Source organism: Bacillus rossius, chromosome 1, assembly GCF_032445375.1.
Source record: "Bacillus rossius redtenbacheri isolate Brsri chromosome 1, Brsri_v3, whole genome shotgun sequence".
NCBI lineage: Eukaryota > Metazoa > Arthropoda > Insecta > Phasmatodea > Bacillidae > Bacillus > Bacillus rossius.
In genome coordinates, this window is record NC_086330.1 from 364,893,935 (window position 1) to 364,913,851 (window position 19,917).

Consider the following 19,917-nt stretch of genomic DNA (forward strand, 5'->3'; position numbering starts at 1 on the left):
AACACGATACGTGCAAACTTCAAATAAGAAAATCAACTCCACAAAGCTTTTAGCAAAGAAAACACTTGTCTACAAGAACAGTGTTGATACTAAACTTTCACTATTTGCGTCGTTCTCAGATTCCATGGCGAATGCAGGGCAGATTTCTACAACCGTGAAAACATTTCAAACGACTTTCAATTATTTTATCTGTTTATTGTTTTCTAAAATACTTTTGATATCAAGAATTACTGCGTAATTTTTATTAACAATCTAAAAGTAGCACGTTATGTACCCTACCACGAAAGTAAATCAATCTATGGTTGCAACGTTCATTGAAATAGCTCAATTTTGAAACGATTAAAAAAAGAGAGAGAGAGAGAGAGTCTTTCAGTACTGGCCAGTGATGTGTAAACATCTAACCTCGGTAGCGAACAAATTCGCGTGTTCTAATGTGGTTCATGTTGCAAATAAACTAATAATAATGACTCTTAGAAAAAGCTACAGTGTTTTGTGAAATACCTTGACATGAAATGAAATCGCGAAATACAGGTGTCCCTAATAATACGAAACTCGGAAACGATATTTGAAGTAGAATTCTTAAAAATAATACCGATTGTTATAAATATAAAATACGTAGGTCTACTTTTCAAGTTTATAGTCGCAAATCACACACTTCGTGCGCCCGCCGCTAGAATTCGCTGCCTGAATCATAAACGTTGCTTGTCACCATCACCCACATATGGCAGCACGAAACAAACGGACATTTTAAACTATTAGAAACGGCAAAAAAATACTTGAAAAATCCTGAACCCCGATTTTGGACCTGATTTTCAACATATAAGTTTATTAAAATACTGCAAACCTTGTTAAAATTCACTAAAAAATTAATACTTTAAAGTTTACGCACACGTTAGAAGTGGCATTACTAAAATATTAACCTGAATAATTTTAAACCCCACATTAAAACTAGAGACCGGAAAAATTCGCGGGTTAATTTCATGATATGCTATAATTAAAACAACTGTACCTTTATATTGCTTCTCGGATTGGCTCACAGTTTATCTGAAGGACTTTCAGCCAATGTAAAACCTTCATCCAAAAAAGTATCGAAACGCAAGCGTCCCAGTTGGCGGGTGTCACGAGTCAATAGCCAATGAACAAGTGGCATTTGACTGACTGTGTAGGGGATTGTGGAGTCCATCCTATAGGTCATCGAAATCGCGAATTTTTCCAGTCACTAATTATAACACAAAGTATAATTTTGTGTATTATTGTTTTTGCTTAAACGACTAAATTCAGTTTGTAAATAATTAATAAAAACAAACCTTAATCTTATTAAGGTGATTAAACATTATTATATAATATTATTGTATTATATATATTTTTAAATAAAATGTTTATCCGGTGACGAGGATTGAACCACGTAATTAATTCGCCCTAAAGCACGCTCTCCACTGTGCTACGGAAAGAGTATAGTATATTATAATCATTGGAATGCCAGTTTCGTAGGTATTTTAAAACTAAGGATTAATTTTTACTGTGACTATTTTAGTTTGCTAAATATATTTCGGGATAATTTCACTATCGTTAAGATTCACTTGGCACACCAATACGTTTGGTATGTACCCTTATGTCTATTCGCATATGCAATTCTGCGCTCATTCCCAAACAAGTTAGGTGGTGTTATTGCCCTAAAAATATCGATTTTAATTCTTATAATCACACCACTCTACGAATGCAAAAGCTACACGTGGGTCCGCCATATTTGTGTCACATTACCATTCATCGACTTCTTTTCCATCTCACGAAATTACGCCTACCGAATGCAGTATACTGAGAGCTAAGATGTTTACACATAAGAAAATAATAATTCCAAAGTCATATTGAATGATATTTTCTCGGCGTATTGAAGGACATCCTACGAATTTTGCTGGTAAAGTCAAGCGACTTAAAAATAATATTATGCCTAGGGACCGGAAAAATTCCCGGGTTCAATGCCCTCCAAGACGAACTTCATAGTTCTACATACACTCGATCAAATTTCACCCACTCATTGGCTGCTGTGTTTTGAGACGTCCCAACGTAGCAGCCTGTGATTCGATAAAGCTTTGGTTGGGTGTTTCTCATTGCCCAGAGTCATCCAGGTGAGTTGTGAGCCAATAGCAGAGGCAGCACTGAGGTATAAGTATTTGTATTTTAGCCTATCGCGAAATGAATTCGCGAATTTTTCCGGTCTATAATTATGGCTACCTCAGAACGAGTGCTGCTTGCAATGAATAATAAAAAAGAAACAACGGTGATAGAGGCTCAACTGCGTTGAACGAATTTGCTAGCAAACCACCTGCGAATTATCTAATCGAGCTCAAAACCAGTTCTGTTGACTCGCGGCAATTCGCTCACCGAACATTCGCTTTGTCGCGGCGAGTACATTTGAAGGCCAGTTCTACTTGCTGGCGCGGCAGTAGACCTTAACACAGGATATTTTATGAATGGGAAACATAGCGGACGTTGCCTTGAGCATGGGTTTTCTCAGGGTTCTTACATTTCCCCCCCCCCCGAGCAATTCATTTCGTCAATGGCCCAACCTCACATAATCACCATATCATCGAGTATAATGACCTCCATGTTGAGAGACGTTAAGGGCGTGTATCCCGTTACACGCAATTATTTTGTAATTATGTTTTAGGTAAAATAAAAAACTGTCAAACTTGTAGACTTTTCACCTGGCTTATAACTTTCAACCAAATTATATATATATATAAATAAATAAAAGTTATATTTCCCGCTGTTTGTACGGTACCGACAAGGAAAGTTAAACGTGTTTAAGAACGGAAACTTTTTAGGGTGAGAGGAAATAATTAGAGACCAGAAAAATTCGCGGATTCCTTTCGCGATATGCTAAAATTCAAATACATAATATTTTTAAGCTGTTCGATGTCCATCATCTGGAGGGCTCTGGGGCAACGAGAAAACCCTCAACCAATCAAGGGCAAAACTAGTTGAGACGACTCTCAAGTGAGAAGCCATTGAACTGGCGGTATTTGCCAGAGTAGAGAGAGAGATAGAGAGAAAGAGAGAAAGAGAGAGAGAGAGAGAGAGAGAGAGGACTGTGTAGTCCAGCCTGAAAGTCATGGAAAGCGGTGTCTGATTGCTAGGGACCGGAAAAATTCGCGGGTTCAATGACCTCTAGGATGAACGCCATAGTTCTACGTACACTCGGTAAAATGCCACCCACTCATTGGTTGCTGTCTTGTGAGACGTCCCAACGTAGCAGCCTGTGATTCGATAAAGCTTTGGTTGGGTGTTTCTCATTGGCCCAGAGTCATACAGGTGAGTTGTGAGCCAATAGCAGAGGCAGCACTGAGGTATAACTATTTGTATTTTAGCCTATCGCGAAATGAATTCGCGAATTTTCCCGGTCTCTACTGATTGCTAGAGACCGAAAACATTCGCGGATTTATTCGGCGATAGGCTAGAAGTCAAATACATATACCTTTTAGATGATTTTGCTATTGGCTTACTGTTCATCTGACCGAATCTCAACCAATTATAAACCTCCAAACAAAGAAGGATCGAATCACAGACAAACCAGCTGAGACGACTTACAAGTCAGCAGCCAATGAACTGGCGTTATTTGCCCGAGTGCACAGGGGATTGTGCAGTCTATCCTGAAGGCCGTCAAAACCGCGAATTTTTCCGGTCCCTACTGGTTGTCGGGCGGAGGGCGTGGAGCCGCACCGAGTTGACGGCGAAGGTGCGCCGGGCGGCGGAGACGGGGTCGGGGGCGGTGACGGCCACCACGCAGGCGCCGCAGCCGCCCTCCAGACACATGCTCTTGGTGCCGCGCAGCCCCGCCTGCTGCCGGATGAAGGCGTTCAGCGACGTGTTGGGCGGCACGCCGGCGTCCACTGCAACACGTCCCATCGCCGCGTCGTCACGTCATCACGTCGCCGCGTCGCCACGTCAGCTCACCACGTAGCCACGTCAGCTCGCCACGTCGCCACGACAGCTCGCCACGCCGCCAAGTTAGCTAGCCACGTCGCCACGTCAGCTAGCCACGTTTTAGTACTTCAGCTCACCACGTCGCCACGTCAGCTCACCACGCCGCCAAGTCAGATCACCACGTCGCCAAGTTAGCTAGCTACGTCGCCACGTCAGCTAGTCACTTCAGATCACCACGTCGCCAAGTCAGCTAGCTACGTCGCCACGTCAGCTAGTCACTTCAGATCACCACGTCGCCAAGTCAGCTAGCTACGTCGCCACGTCAGCTAGTCACTTCAGATCACCACGTCGCCAAGTCAGCTAGCTACGTCGCCACGTCAGCTAGTCACTTCAGATCACCACGTCGCCAAGTCAGCTAGCCACGTCGCCACGTCAGCTAGCCACGTTTTAGTACTTCAGCTCACCACGTTGCCACTTCAGCTCACCACGTCGCTACTTCCGCTCACCACGCTGCTACTTCAGCTCACCAAGTCACCACGTCACCGCGTCGTCACGTCGCATCACCGCGAGCTGCCCCCTTCAGGCCTGTCTCACAATCACGTGGAAACGTTAAAAAAACGGAAAAGGATCACGGAACCGCTTCCAGAATGCACGACGAGAACGTAACAGATGGCAAACAGTAATGTTGAACTTCATGGTCACAAAAAAATTGTTAAAAAAAATTATTAGGATTTACATGCATAAAATAAAACTACAGAGTTATTTCAGAACATTAAGTTAAACTTATAGGCTACTTGAAACAATTTTTTAACGCATTTGAACCGTAAACAAACATGGCTACCTCCCGCGGCCACAGACTCGGCTTCTGTTGGTCGCGAGGACTGACGTAAACGGAAGAGCTGGGCATTGCGCAGCTAATCCTTGCGGATCGCGTGTCCGTCTACTTGCTGTTGTAGAATCTCAGTTCCGTGAGACCCTCCTCCTCTTCCGTGTCCTTGTAGCACGGGCCTTAGATCCGGTGCGATACCTGCAGAGCGGAATTTATGGTGCTCTGTCCATTCGTGCCACCAGTAGGGACCGGAAAAATTCGCGGTTTCGACGGCCTTCAGGATAGACTGCACAATCCCCTGTATACTCAGGCAAATAACGCCAGTTCATTGGCTGCAGACTTGTAAGTCGTCTCATCTGGTTTGTCTGTGATTCGATCCTTCTTTGGTTGGAGGTTTATACTTGGTTGAGATTAGTCCAGATGAACAGTAAGCCAATAGCAAAATCATCTAACAGGTATATGTGTTTGACTTCTAGCCTATCGCCGAATGACTCCGCAAATTTTTCCGGTCTCTAGCCATCAGTAGAGACTAAGAAAATGTTCGCTGATTAATTTAGCGGTAGGCTAAAATTAAAATACATATACATTTAAGCAGCTTTTGATATTGGCTCGCTGTTCATCTGGGCGACTCTGAGCCAATGAGGAACCCTCAACCGAAGAAGAATCGAATCAAAGGCCAGCCAGTTGAGGCGACTCACAAGTCAGCAGCCAATGAACTGGCGTTGTTTACCCGAGAATACAGAGGGCTGTGTAGGCTATGCTGAAGGTCACAGAAACAGCGATTTTTTTTCCATTCCATAATCATAACTGCTAGAATAACTACTGTGAATTGCAGTCCATCTTGGTGCAAAACATTTTCGCTATAGATCCCTCAATCTCTACCTGCAGTCGGCGGCCAATGTTGGCAATTTGTTATACTTCAAAATGTAAAGTTAAATGGTCTGCTGCCTAAATTATTTTTCAACTATTATTTTGCATTGAATCTTTAATTTAACTATAGTTAATACATTATGAATAGCTGTATCATTTCGATAATAACTATTAAGGGCCGTCAAAAGAAACTAAGATCCCGGGGGCATATAGCATTCTGGGATCCCCCTCATTATTTAATGTATAACTTTCACACTCCACAATTAAAAAATCTAAAATCTTTCAACATAATCTGTGCGTACCACATTACTACTAAGGCTGGGCCAATCAAATCCTCAATTCCCCAAATACCATCAAATCCTTAATATTTGAAGGATTCGGTATTCGGGGAAAAATATTTTAATGAAAATATTAGAGGGAATAAAGTAAATTAAAAAAAATTAACACTTTTAACCTCTGGAATTTACTAGGTAAACATTTTTCTTTATACCTGTCCTGTTACCATTCCACAAGATGTTGTGCTTTTAACAATTAACATATAAATAGAATTACAGTACGTGTTTATTCTGGAAACGTAATTTGTGAAACAAACATTTAAAGGATTGAATATGTCAACACGATAGTTGATACTTTTAATTTTTTGTATATAATTTTATTTTTGATCCTTGAGAATTAGATTCGGATTCGAGGGGTATATTAGGTACTTTTTGTGATTCGAATTAAAGATTTGGATTAGAGAAAATTGAAATTAACTCATAATTGGTAATAAGGTTTCCTATGAATTATTTCGCAATAGACTTGTGATTTCGTCATATCAGGGTTAGCTGGGGATTTCCCCCCGCCCCCTTCTATTTATCCTGATACTTATATCTCATTCGACGCCTTGGAGCTGTTCAATGGTTTTTGATAAACATATAGGCCAATTTATGTTTAAGTCCCAGCATGAATGGAAAGCATGAAATCGCGCGTTGTACAATTCTGATCTTACCGTTCGTGTGAAGCCTTAGCCGTTACATATTTTTTTCTAGAATATCACTACTTTTGGTTTTACCGAAATATTGATATTTTCAGTGTGTTTTTTTTTTTTTTTTTTTTTTTAAGGGATTCGGGAAAACAAAACTCACCTGTATATTTCTTCGAATTGATTCTGAAGGTGACCTTGTCATCGTACCTGAAACCAAGATATTCACTTTAAAAATATTTTCAAAAGAAACTTTGCACTGTAAAATCTTTTCTGTACTTTTACAAGGATATTCCTTGGAAAATCAGTTGCCAATTATATCAGTTGTAAGATTCCAAGGCAGAGCTTTGCACAGTTTGCAATTTTACAAAGTTATGTCTTGCAGTTTTAAAAGTGTTATTGTTGGAAATATTGTGTAGTTAGCAGGTTACACTGGAACATATGTTAAGAGCTCAAACAGTCCGATGTTTAGAGACATGCAAAATTCGCGGATTCATTTCGCAATAGGCTAGCATAAAAACAACTATAGCTTTGTACCGCTTCTGCGATTGGCCCACATTTTATCCGGGGAACTGTGAGCCAATGGGAAACACTAAACCAAGAAAGTGCCGAATTACGGACAGCCTAGTTGAGACGTCTCACGCGTCAGTAGCCAATGAACAGGTGTCATTTCCGCGAGTATTTAAAGGACTGTGGAGTCTATCCTAGAGGTAAATGAATCCGCGAATTTTGTAGGTCTCTACTGATGTTATAAAAACTGTATAATTGTATTTAAAATACATTCTGCTGTCCTATGGAAATCACGCATTAAATCATTTATAACTTTGTACCATGTTTTCAAAACGAAGATCGTTCTTCCCGGAAGTAATTTGTTGTAGTGCTCCAAGTAAAGCGATGCATACACTGAAACACACTTTTTTTTGGAGGGACTACGGAAATGTACGCTGTAACTCCAAGTTTTCCATAATTTGGGGGACTACAACAATATTGCTTCTTCAGATAAACCTTTATTTCAATACATGCCACAGAAATATATTAAAAAATTTTAAGATTTTAATGGTGCTGTTTGTAGATTTACAAGAACATATTTACGCAAACTAGTTTCCAAATAATTTCTTTGTGAATGTACAACTAAAAATGTTTGCAATATTTGCTGCACCGATTATGTAAGTAAGTAGTATTTATCGCTATGATATTCTGAACGCCTATTAGACTGCAATAAGGTATGCCTGCGCCGGATGTTTCTTCATTGTGATTGGCGGCCGTCTGCGAGAGAAGCAACTGTCTTATTTAATTAGGCCAGTCAGGACGCTTTTGCTTCCACACTGACTAGCTGTGATTACTGATTAGTGTACCAGCAGTGAACACATGCCTGAAACTAGACCAATAAAAACACGGACTATGCTACAGTGTCTTAACTCTCAGATAGTCTCGAAATTGTTTCGCGGAAAAATACATGCACCTAGTTATGAGCTATCGAAAGGGGCATGTATTTTTTTCCACGAAAATATTTCGAGACTAGCTGTGTGTTGAAACATTGTAACATCATCTGTGATTGGTGGAGTTTCTTTCAGGTACATGTCTACTTTCGGCACACGAATCGCAGCAATTCAGTGCGGAACCATCCTCGTCCTGACTGGCGTAATTAGGCTTAAGGCGTAACATGCAGAAGGCCGCCAATTAAAACGAATAAATTGCGCGGGCATACTTTACTGCAGTCTAACGAGCTCTCAGATTGTTTCGTGAAAAATACATCGTGCTCCTAGTAATTGCTCACGTCTAGTCATCATTATGAATTAAGTTTTCGGTAAGCTTGAGTTTTGTGTGAATAGATGCTATCCAAACATTTTGTAAATTTTGGATAAGTTGTGCTGTTACATGTTTCACACGTAAGGGACATTATAGTCACTGAAACTTCAACGTACGGTCCATAACTTCAAAATTGAGCGTTTCGGCAAGGAGAACTTTTTTTTTTTTTTTTTTTTTTTCGGGTTTTGCTATCAAGGTTGTATCGTGCATCAGCGTTGCACTTTTTGGAGTTCACCGAACGCAGATATCACTTAGCGGTAACATGGCCTACGACACTTTGGCAGCAGTCAAAAGTCGGAACAAGCAAGCCATACAAGCTAGAGTCGCATCATCAGGGCCCTGTGGAGGATAATGACTGGTATTCTAAGTGAGATTGCTTAACTTGATGTAAGCGGTGAAACCAGGTAAGCCAGTGTAACTACTGAAAGATTATTCGTTTGGCGAATTTCCTGAGTGCTCGAAGCAAGACTCGTCAGTCAACATGGTAAAGGATGACATAAAGGGAACGTGCCTGTCATTTAATAGCAGCGCTGGATTGTGTTCACGGTGTCTTTGTTTATCTAAACATTTTTACACATTTCTCACAAGTTGGGAAAGTCCCCGGAAAACCGATCTGTGATTCATGTAGGCATGCATATCTCGGTATATTCATTTCAAAATTTATAATGTTTATGTTAAAAATGTACTACTTCGGTGTGTAATTATTTGGATTTCAAAGTGTATTTTGATTGGGTAGATATAAGTTCGGAGATTATAATGTTGTACCATGAATATTTTATAAACTTTGATTTATTTTAAAAGTCAACCGATGATTCAAATGTTTAAAATTGATTTCTTATTTTAATATGATTAGAAACACAATAGTTAAGATGTTGGTTTTTCTTTATGAGAAACAGTTACAAGTTTTTCATCAATTCTGTGATTTGTGCAAGACAACATAACACCAAAGACACTCCAAATTACAATGGAGTTACCAACTCTAGCCCCAGCAATTCCTTTAACATCATCCGCCCTTCAACGCATTGGTTAACAATTGAACGTCGAGGAATGTAGCAGTTTCATTGGGGTCATAAGGCCCAACGGCGGGGAAGGCTCTTTAATACTAAAACATCTTTGGAGCCTATCGCCTCACAAAATAAGGTTGGAATATTGGAACGGCAGACACATAGATGTGGGGTATAACTTCAACATAGCAAGAAGACCAAAAAGCCGAGTCCTCCTTTTCAACACCAAAAGCCTCTCTTTGGTCATGGGTAGAGACCGGAAAAATTCGCGAATTCATTTCGCGATAGGCTAAAATACAAATAGTTATACCTCAGTGCTGCCTCTGCTATTGGTTCACAACTCACGTGGATGACTCTGGGACAATGAGAAACACCCAACCAAAGCTTTATCGAATCACAGGCTGCTACGTTGGGACGTCTCACAAGACAGCAGCCAATGAGTGGGGGACATTTGACCGAGTGTACGTAGAGTTATGGAGTTAATCCTATAGGTCATTTAACCCGCGAATTTTTCCGGTCTCTAGTCATGAGTAAAAGAAGAACTCCGGTGCTGAGCTGCGGTATTATATTACGACTAACGTCGACTTGCAAAAATGTCCTCGACGCTCATCCTGCTGCAAAAATCACTTCCATCACGGGTTCCCTCAAGATATCGTCATGTGGTTACGAGATCATGTGAAACCTGCAATTGTGTCTCACGAACTCAACAAACGGTTCGAAAACAGCATTAGTCTTGAACTTGCGGCGTATCCAGGTGACATTACTTGTTATGGAATAACTGATGAAAGAGTTAGGAGTTTCATGCTAAACTATTATTCATATCTGTAATGTTAATTGGGCTTTGTGTCGTTACTGTTTTTATGTACTGTGTGTGTATCGTTGTCGGGTTAAAATCATGTCTCGATCGGTGGTTCGGAGATATAGCTAACCAACCAAAACCTGTATAGGCAGGAATGTATGTGCAAGAACTGTACAAACGTTGAAACATGTGTTAATAAAAAAAACGAAATGTGTATCTGTTTTTATTTTTTTCTCTACCTCTACCCCTGTGTCCCGTTGCATTTTCTTTTCTGGTAAGGTTCACACTTGTCATGGTTGAGCTGTGTACGTCGAGCTTTATCCCGGAGTGGCAGTGAAGCCTGCGGTGTATCAGGTCGACTCAGAGATGGTAACCGAAACGTTGATCCTGTTGTTGCTTTTCATGATAATCTTGCTGTGACAACTGCACGAGACGTACAGAGTCCAAAACCTTAGACATTCTCACTCAGCGCATAAGACGTAGCCACGAACTCACATACCTCTGATAAGATATAACGTACGAATACAAATTGGTCCTGATGGTTGGACGGTATGGTTCAAGTAACCAATACATGTGATAGACGTATGGTAGGTAGCAGGTATGAAATATAATGTAAAGTTTAAAAAGCAGGGTTCGATAGCACTGTCCAGCCCACTGACGAGGTGGTAGGTGTCATGAACCATGTACCGCTCTACGATGTATGAGTGGCTGTTTGCTGAGACTGTCTCTCTATTACGGTAATGACACCATAAATTGGTCAAGATGGATGGATGGCATGGTCCAAGTAACCAATAGATGTAATGGACGAATGGTAGGTATACAGCAGGTATCAAATATGTTGTAAAGATTAAAGTAGGGCTGGGTAGCACTGTTAAGCCCACTTACGAGTTGGTAGGTGTCATGAACCATGTAACGCTCTACGATGTATGAGTGGGTGTATGCTGAGACTGTCTCACTATTACGGTAATGACTCTTGTAACATACTTGAAAAGTAAACGAGAGGTCACTTGTGGTCAGCAGCATTCATCTCACATGTACCTAGATATACAATTGTAATGAGAGTGAATTACATTATGCCTTTCAAAAAGTTTGTATCACTGGTGCTTAAAGCTTGAGTAGCGCCCAATGACGTCAGACGGGCTTCATGCAACTCCGCAGGTAACTCCTTCACATACGAGTCTAAGACATTCGATGTTCCTCTATGCTCCGTAGACCTTTCAAGCTTCGCAATCACGGTCGTCACGATGCGGTCTCTCATGAGCTCGAGTTACAATCACGATGTTGAGTTGAGAATTATGAGTTTTCCTCAAGCTAGAGTACCCGCGTCACATCTAGTTGCATCATGCAAAGGCGGGCTGGATGTCTCTATTTAATGGTCACGCACGTAGCGGCGGTGCGACTATGACACGCACTCGCGAATTCTTACGAACTGATAAGGTTTCAGGATGAACAAATGTATACTTCTTTGATACTTGAATGTCTTGCAACGTTCCAGCTAGCGATATATATATCCAATTTTTTTTAACTTATAGTCGCTTCGAGCATGTCGTTGATAGTGTAAAGGCACTATTTACAATGTTATCGGAGACTGCCACTGCAGCTCTGTGAATGATAACAATTAGCAAAATTACGAAATAGTCAGCCGTTCCTTCGACGGAATCGGGCGTCTGGAAGTTGTATTAAGTCTTGGAATGGAATTGAAGTATTCAGCGGATCCAAAAAACTACGAAACAACATACCCTTAACAATAATGACACTTAGGCCTACCTAATGAAAATAGTAATCCTGCCGAACTTTTCAATTAATTGTTGTGTCCTATATTTGTCCTCGGCCTCTCTCTGCAACCAACATGGCCGCTGCGCCAAGAAAGCCGTATCCCAACAGGCTTCTCTACACCAGCCGTGGGATATAGGCTACGAGTGGTGCTGCGAACATATCATAGATGGCAGCACGCATCTTTTGAATGGTTATAGCAGTGCATATAGATTTATTAATGACTGTATAATATAAAATGTGTGTCAGTGCTATATATGTTATAAGTAAATAATATCCTAGTGTGTGAATTACTGGGGAGGGCACAGGATGGCCTGTTTTTCTGTATTGGGGAAAGATTGTCGCTTTGTCAGTGACCAATGTCTGAAGGAGCTGTATTTAAGCTAGGTCGAAATGTGCCTAGCCAGAGATCCTTACCCCAGAGAAATCTGGGGAAATATAGCAGTATTATTGAATTGGTGTTTATTTACTGCTCTCCTCTCCTCTCCCTACTCTCTCTCTCTCTCTCTCTCTCTCTCTCCTCTTCCTCCGGAGTGGCCTTCGGGATTACGCTCTGGAATCCTTTGCTGAAGCGGCCTTCGGGATTACGCTCTAGCATCCTTCTTCCCCTGGAGCGGCCTTCGGGATTACGCTCTAGCATCCTTCTTCCCCTGGAGCGGCCTTCGGGATTACGCTCTAGACTCCTTTCCCCCCCCCTTGGAGCCGCCCTTCGGGGATTTCGCTCTAGGCTCCTGTTACTACCCCCTTCTCCCCTATCTTCGCTCATGCCAAGCAAGAGGGCAAGTTAGACCAATATCTGTGCGTCAAGGAGCAGCTGCCAACCTACCATTGGGGCCTGTCGCCCCACCTCATGCCACTCCATCACCCGACGCTGCTGCCGGGACACGTCAATTTGGCGCCCAACGTGGGGCCAGCAACAGTCTGGATAGGCTGAGGACCACGACCTATCGCTGCTAGAGCTTCGCATCACTGCCGGACCAACACCCACTTCCAGGAGTGCAGAAAACACCTGGTGGCGCCCAACCCAACTGAAGGATGACTTCTGGATCCTGTGCAACACCCCGCTGCAGTGTACCGGATGGACCCAGCGTTTCCTGTGTATGCTGCAATGCCCAGTTTCACCTACAATGCCTTGGTATCGTGGAACAAGTCATTGAACAGGCGTATATCCACATATGCCAGCCCTGCAGACAACTTCTGGTAGAGAAGAAGCCAACAGTTCCAGCTCCCCGGCGCTGCTTTGCGCCGAACTGCCCTGGGACAGCCCTAGTTCTCGTCACCTGCCAGGCCTGCCAGCGCGACTACCATCTCGCCTGTCTAGGCTGGGAAGATACACCACTGGACCTTGCTGGGATGTCGTTTACCTGCGCCCAGTGTAGAGTGAATCCCACTTTACCTTCAAGTACAAGATCTGCAAGTGTACCTCGGCCCTTTAGGGGTCAGGATCATGAGGACCCTGTGCAAGCTGTACACCAATGGGAGCAAGCCCTACGGGCACATGCAATCCACCCCACCGAATGGGTGGACCAGATAGGTCCATTACTACTTGGGGAAGCCTCTAGATGGTGGAATAACCATGAAGGGCTGTATGACACCTGGGAAGAGTTCACAGGGAGCTTCCTGAACCAGTTTGGAAACCAATCAAGATTGGCAAATCTTACTGCCCAATTATATGGTACCAAACAAAAGGAAGGAGAGGATGTCGAAAGTTTCTTACTACAGAAAAGAAAACTTTATAAGAGGCTACACCCAGGGAGAGACCCAAATGGATTTCTTCCTACCTTGTTGGAGCTGGTGCGGCCCAACCTTCGGGCATTTCTGCGGCATCCACCTCCCGAGAATTTATCCGAACTTATGGTTCGAGCCCCTACCGTGCAGCGAGACTGTCTCGAAACTAGGGGCACTGTAACCCGCAAACCGTGGTCACCACCAACCCCGGTACAGGAATATGCTACCCCCAACAAAAGATTGCCTAAGTGTTGGCACTGTCCTGAACAGCACTTTCATCAAGACTGCCCGGTGCTCCGCTGCCAACAGTCTGAAAGGAACAGCCTCAACACAGTAGACCCCTGGAGGGAAAGAGTGGTGCCAACAAGCCCTACCCCTACACCGAAGGTAGAAAACCTCAACTCCCAAGCTCGGCTCGAAAGTAGACCGACCCCGAGCCTTATGTGCGTACAGCACCACCCACAACAAGAACTGCCAAGAGTCAAGGTGCAAGTGGACTCACAGCCCATTCAGGCTCTTATCGACTCAGCCGCCACCACTAATTTTGTGCAAGAGTATTGTGCAGAGAACAGGGACCCCTATTAAGTCCCAACCCCAAATGGCCCAGCTTGCCACCCAGGGATCCACCATGACCTTACTGGGCAATGCTGTGGTACAATGCTGCATAGCCGATGTGGAGATGGAGATCCCATGTCTGGTCGCGAAGGACCTTCGAGAAGAACTCGTGTTGGGCCAAGATTGGCTCACCCAGCAGCAGGCGACATTGGACTTCGAAGATAAAACTATACACTTCGGACGAACGTCCCGCCGAACTCTTAACTGGGGCACCAAAGGAATGGGTTATCCGAACGCCCCTAATCAAAGTGGTGTTAACCCTAATCCTGGAATCTTCACTGAACAACACAGAGACCAACCTATGGTTGTGTTGACGCAAGGAGACCAGCGACCCCAAGAAACTCCTTCCCCACGCTCGGCCACAACCAAGCTGAGCCAAAATAACTCAGGCAGTGGTTTTCAATGGCGTCAGAAAGGAGGAACCCCAAAGGGGAAATCCACCATGCAGTCGTGGAGACAGCCGTTGAGCGATGCCTCCTTAAAAGCAGGGTGCAACTGGAATAGGGAGTCCTTACAAGACCGAGGATTATGGATTCCCCAGAACAAGATTCACCTGCAGCCATGGAGACAGAAAACAGATCTGTCAACAATACCCCGCAACCCCAGGAACCTGCTAGTCCCTCCTCACCGGGACAAGATTGTGCCTCCAGAATCCTCAGACCACGGGACCGGCTGGTCAGACCGGCCCGCTACCGACTAGCCTCCGCATAGTGCAGTGGCCAGTGTAGGGAGGTCAGCCCTGGGACTGAAGCCCAGCGTACTGACCTCTGGCAGGTGCAACGATCCAGGCCGAGGCCACAGAGAGAGGGGGCGAATTGTTGTGTCCTATATTTGTCCTCGGCCTCTCTCTGCAACCAACATGGCCGCTGCGCCAAGAAAGCCGTATCCCAACAGGCTTCTCTACACCAGCCGTGGGATATAGGCTACGAGTGGTGCTGCGAACATATCATAGATGGCAGCACGCATCTTTTGAATGGTTATAGCAGTGCATATAGATTTATTAATGACTGTATAATATAAAATGTGTGTCAGTGCTATATATGTTATAAGTAAATAATATCCTAGTGTGTGAATTACTGGGGAGGGCACAGGATGGCCTGTTTTTCTGTATTGGGGAAAGATTGTCGCTTTGTCAGTGACCAATGTCTGAAGGAGCTGTATTTAAGCTAGGTCGAAATGTGCCTAGCCAGAGATCCTTACCCCAGAGAAATCTGGGGAAATATAGCAGTATTATTGAATTGGTGTTTATTTACTGCTCTCCTCTCCTCCTCTCTCTCTCTCTCTCTCTCTCTCTCTCTCTCTCCTCTTCCTCCGGAGCGGCCTTCGGGATTACGCTCTGGAATCCTTTGCTGGAGCGGCCTTCGGGATTACGCTCTAGCATCCTTCTTCCCCTGGAGCGGCCTTCGGGATTACGCTCTAGACTCCTTTCCCCCCCCTTGGAGCGGCCCTTCGGGGATTTCGCTCTAGGCTCCTGTTACTACCCCCTTCTCCCCTATCTTCGCTCATGCCAAGCAAGAGGGCAAGTTAGACCAATATCTGTGCGTTAAGGAGCAGCTGCCAACCTACCATTGGGGCCTGTCGCCCCACCTCATGCCACTCCATCACCCGACGCTGCTGCCGGGACACGTCATAACGCTATACTTTTTATAGCTGGATCGATTGATTACGCCGCGTGTTCGTTTTGTTTTGTAGTGGTGAGAAACGCTCAATTAACTATTTAGTCCTAGAATTACGTCAAGTATACCCGTTCGTGAGAATTGGTATGCCTAGCGATCCCTAAAGACAACAGTGGCGGGTCGTCAAATTTTACATGGTTATGTGGGTGTGGATGGGATATTTATACTATGACGTATCAACGGCGCATTACAGTATGTAATAAGCTGTTTCCGACCGAAAATTGTTGGTATTTGTAAAGTTTTTGTGATCGTGATAGCACGTCAGTTCCGATTACAATCGTTGAAGTATTTTTTTTTTACATTGTTAAGGTCTTTCGTTACGTTCTCCGTTGCTGCCCTATCACTTTTTAGTGTGCTCCTTGGCTTCTTTGATGTCCATTAGTTTTAAAATGAATATTTATCCGTTCATTGTGTTTCAGTGCTGCTTTGACGAGCTCGAAATCAATTCGTAGTCGCGCTCAGCAGAGATCGGCCTCTTGAGAATATGGAAGAATGTGGCTCCAAGGTAAGTTTACTACGGAATAACCAAATGTTTGTGTTCAGTGGCGTAGCCAGGATTTGTGTATGGGGGGTGTTAAGAAGCATGGCCTCACCCCCCCCCCCCCGTATCAAAGCGGGGGGTCCGGGGGTCCTCCACCGGGAAAATTTGGATTTTAAGGTGTAAAATAGTGCTATTTTAGCAGTTTTCGGTACTTAAATTTAAATATTGTAATGGTAATTTTTTTTTATTAATTTAATATGAAATTTGTTTGAGTGATGAATAAGAAATTAATTAAAGATTTGGTGCTAAGGGGGGGGGTTTGAACCCCTAAAACCCCCCCCTGGCTACGCCCCTGTTTGTGTTTGATAAAGTTTATTGGCTCAATGTTTACGCACAAAATTTCCAACTTCGAAAAGTTTGTTCCTTCCTAGGAGTATCTGTAAGACTTACTGAGCTATATATTTTTGTTTTCTCTAGCCAGTCCTTCGGCGCCGACTTCGGAATCCTCGCGAAAGACCGTCATATTAGATGCTGAAAAGGTCCGAGACGAGCGACAGTGGGTACGACTATTGCGGGATCGACTGAGGCGCGAGGACTCCATCACGCGCAAATTTTACGTGTTGTGCCCCGACGACGTTCCGGGTGACATCTTGGGGTTGCGGAGGCTGTGTCCAAGTTAGCGGGTCCTGTGGAGGTCGAGAGTGGGAGTCCATTTGGCAGTGCTTTCATGAGATGCCTTTTTGACGTGACAACGTCTAATAAATCAATGAACGCCGGCTGCACGCACGAAAAAGTGTCCCGTTACGCACATTGTCCCGTTATGCTGTGTCCCGTTACGCCGCATCTATCTCTCTTCCACACGATTAGAACAACCATAGATTTGACTTTTTCGAGGCACATTAAACTTGAAACACTCCCATTCGTTTCCTACTTTTCCTATCATCGTCCTATCCTTAACAGAATAACACAGATTGGAAGAAGTTAAATAGCAAACATGTATAAAAGTTATAGTTAAAATAATCTGTTCGTTAAAGTAATAAACATATTTGCATTAATGAGTGTAAATAAAAGTAAATTTATCAATTAAATTGTAGATTTAATTTCACTCCTTCTTTGTATCCATAAAAATAGTGATAATTCAATAAAAATGATTCAATTTTATTCATAAAAGTATGCAATCATTTCATCAATGTTTTTTTATGACGTTGTCACGTTAAACTATCGTCCGTAAACCGACTTTACAGACAACCAATTTTTTTATAGTGTATATGATGATGTATTGCAAATACCACGAACAGTCCACCACATCGCCTGTGAGATCACAAACTTTCTAATGAAGTTCCGACGTGTATTTTCTTGCCATCGACTGTCATTTTTAATTATAAAAATATTTGTACACGTTACCCGCATTATGTGTTGATTTAGGTAGGTATGTATTCGTTCGAATTTATTGTGCAATGAATCTTGTTTACATTAATAATTGCTCTTGTAAGAATTAATAATAAAAAAAAGTTTCGAAGTGCTCTTAACAATGTTTATTTATTTCTCAACCACTTGACACGTCGACCGCTCAATCGATTGTTTGTGATTTGTTTTTCCCTTATAATACTGCCAATTCGTCGATCTGAACCTAAAACAAGTGAAATCAAAAAGATTTGGCTGGCAGTTCCGGTGCATCACGAGTCTGAGACCATCGGTTTGATGGCCAAGGTCTCATATTTCCAGAGCAAAAGCAGTAAGACCTTTGCAAACGTACTTACGCTTGGTCCAGCAAAGCATAATGCTCGTTTTTTTACCTACATACACTGATATCACGCGCCCGTTCCGTTGACCCTTAACTTTTCAATTATGGTCCTTACGCTTTTGCGACACTCACGGTACTGCAGGAGTAAAATAGTCATAAATTATTAATCAAATGTTGATGTGTAGGGGCATGCAGATTTCGCGAAAAGATTTTGAGACCATATGAAAGTTAAAACACTATAGCACCGTCTGTGTTTCGTGTTTGGGTTAGTTTCTCTCAGGTACATATCGATTGTAACAACACCAGTCACAGTGATTCAATGAGGAAGTTAACGCGTCCTGATTGGCTCGGTCAAATAAGTCAATGACTTCTCTCGCAGACGGCCGCCAATCACAAGGAAGAAACCACAGGTGGGGGTATACCTAGTTGCAGTCTAATAAGTGTTCAAATCTTTACGCAAAAAATGCCTGCCCCTATTTATTTGTTAATGTTTTCATATCTACACTTCTATCAGACTTCTGACGTCCATGGTCACACTGAGAGCTCTATAACTGTAAACTTAGCGGATTGTTTATTTTATTCATCCCACTTGGACACGTAGGCATTTGTAAAAAAAGTATTTATATTTCATAATTATAAAGCCAAATTAAACATATTTTAATCAATTTCCCAAGTGCTGATTTGACAGTCAAAAAATTATTTATTCATGCTATTTTTATGTTTGACGAAGTTCAGATTGGATCACAATTTACGGTAATAATAAAATTATTAATTTTTTCTAAAATAATATTAGAGAATACCTGGTGTTAGTATTATAACCTACAAATATAGTAATTTTCAGACACGAATGGGAATGGTTTATCGAATAACTCCAGTGATTTAAAATAAGAAAATAACTAGACCAGCCAGTCACTAACTTCTTAAGGCAACACATTGCTACGCTATACCGAAGTGTGATTTATTTTAATGGTAAAAAAACGTTTATGGTTTTGAAACAGGTAGGCTCCAAATAATTGCCATATGGCTTCTGTATGTCTCCGAAAAAACAGTATTTTTTTTATACATATGGTCGAAATAAATACAATCATATAATTATTCCTGTAATAAGACAAATAACTGCACGAAAGAGAAACTTTGGAATTAAGACACAGGGTAATTATAACGTCGTCAGCGGAAGAACTCCAAGATATTACATCACAGCACGTAGCACTGAAAATAAAATAATATGAGGCTGTAGTCGCGTTTATGTAAACACAACATCGAGAAGAAATTGAGTCCATAATGATCTAAAACGAGGCGAAAAAATTGCAAGTAAGCATAGGTCGTGCAGATCAACAACGGAGAGGGGGGGGGAAGTATAGTCTGCGTGACGTATTTCGTCTCAAATTTGGCAGTTCCCGAAATGAGTGAGTGGCATTGATTCACGTATCTTCTGCCACTGTTGTCCTGTTAAAAGTGTTTGTCTGTGTTCGGAAACAAACATAACGAGTTTCATGTGAGTTGGGAAATGGACACTACATATGAGAAATGTACAATTCTAGACGAGGAACACGGCACTAGCTGTAGATATTAGAACGGTTCCTGGACAATCATACTGAGTTTCCACCACAAACGACATTCAGCTAGATACTTGTAAATTTCGCGGAGTCATTTCGTCATAGGTTGAAATTCCAATATGTGTAAAATTCTACCGAGTCTGCTATG

General features: G+C 42.6%; 1 protein-coding gene across 1 annotated transcript in view; it reads right to left on the bottom strand.

The window, feature by feature from the left end:
- Positions 1 to 19,917, bottom strand: part of LOC134528362 (xanthine dehydrogenase/oxidase-like) — a 133,649-nt gene that overhangs the window by 108,177 nt on the left and 5,555 nt on the right. The window contains exons 2-3 of the mRNA XM_063361926.1: positions 6,748 to 6,794; positions 3,721 to 3,890 (exon numbers count right to left, since the gene is read on the bottom strand). Of these exons, the coding sequence (XP_063217996.1) occupies positions 3,721 to 3,890; positions 6,748 to 6,794 (217 nt within the window). The remainder of the gene's footprint in view (positions 1 to 3,720; positions 3,891 to 6,747; positions 6,795 to 19,917) is intronic.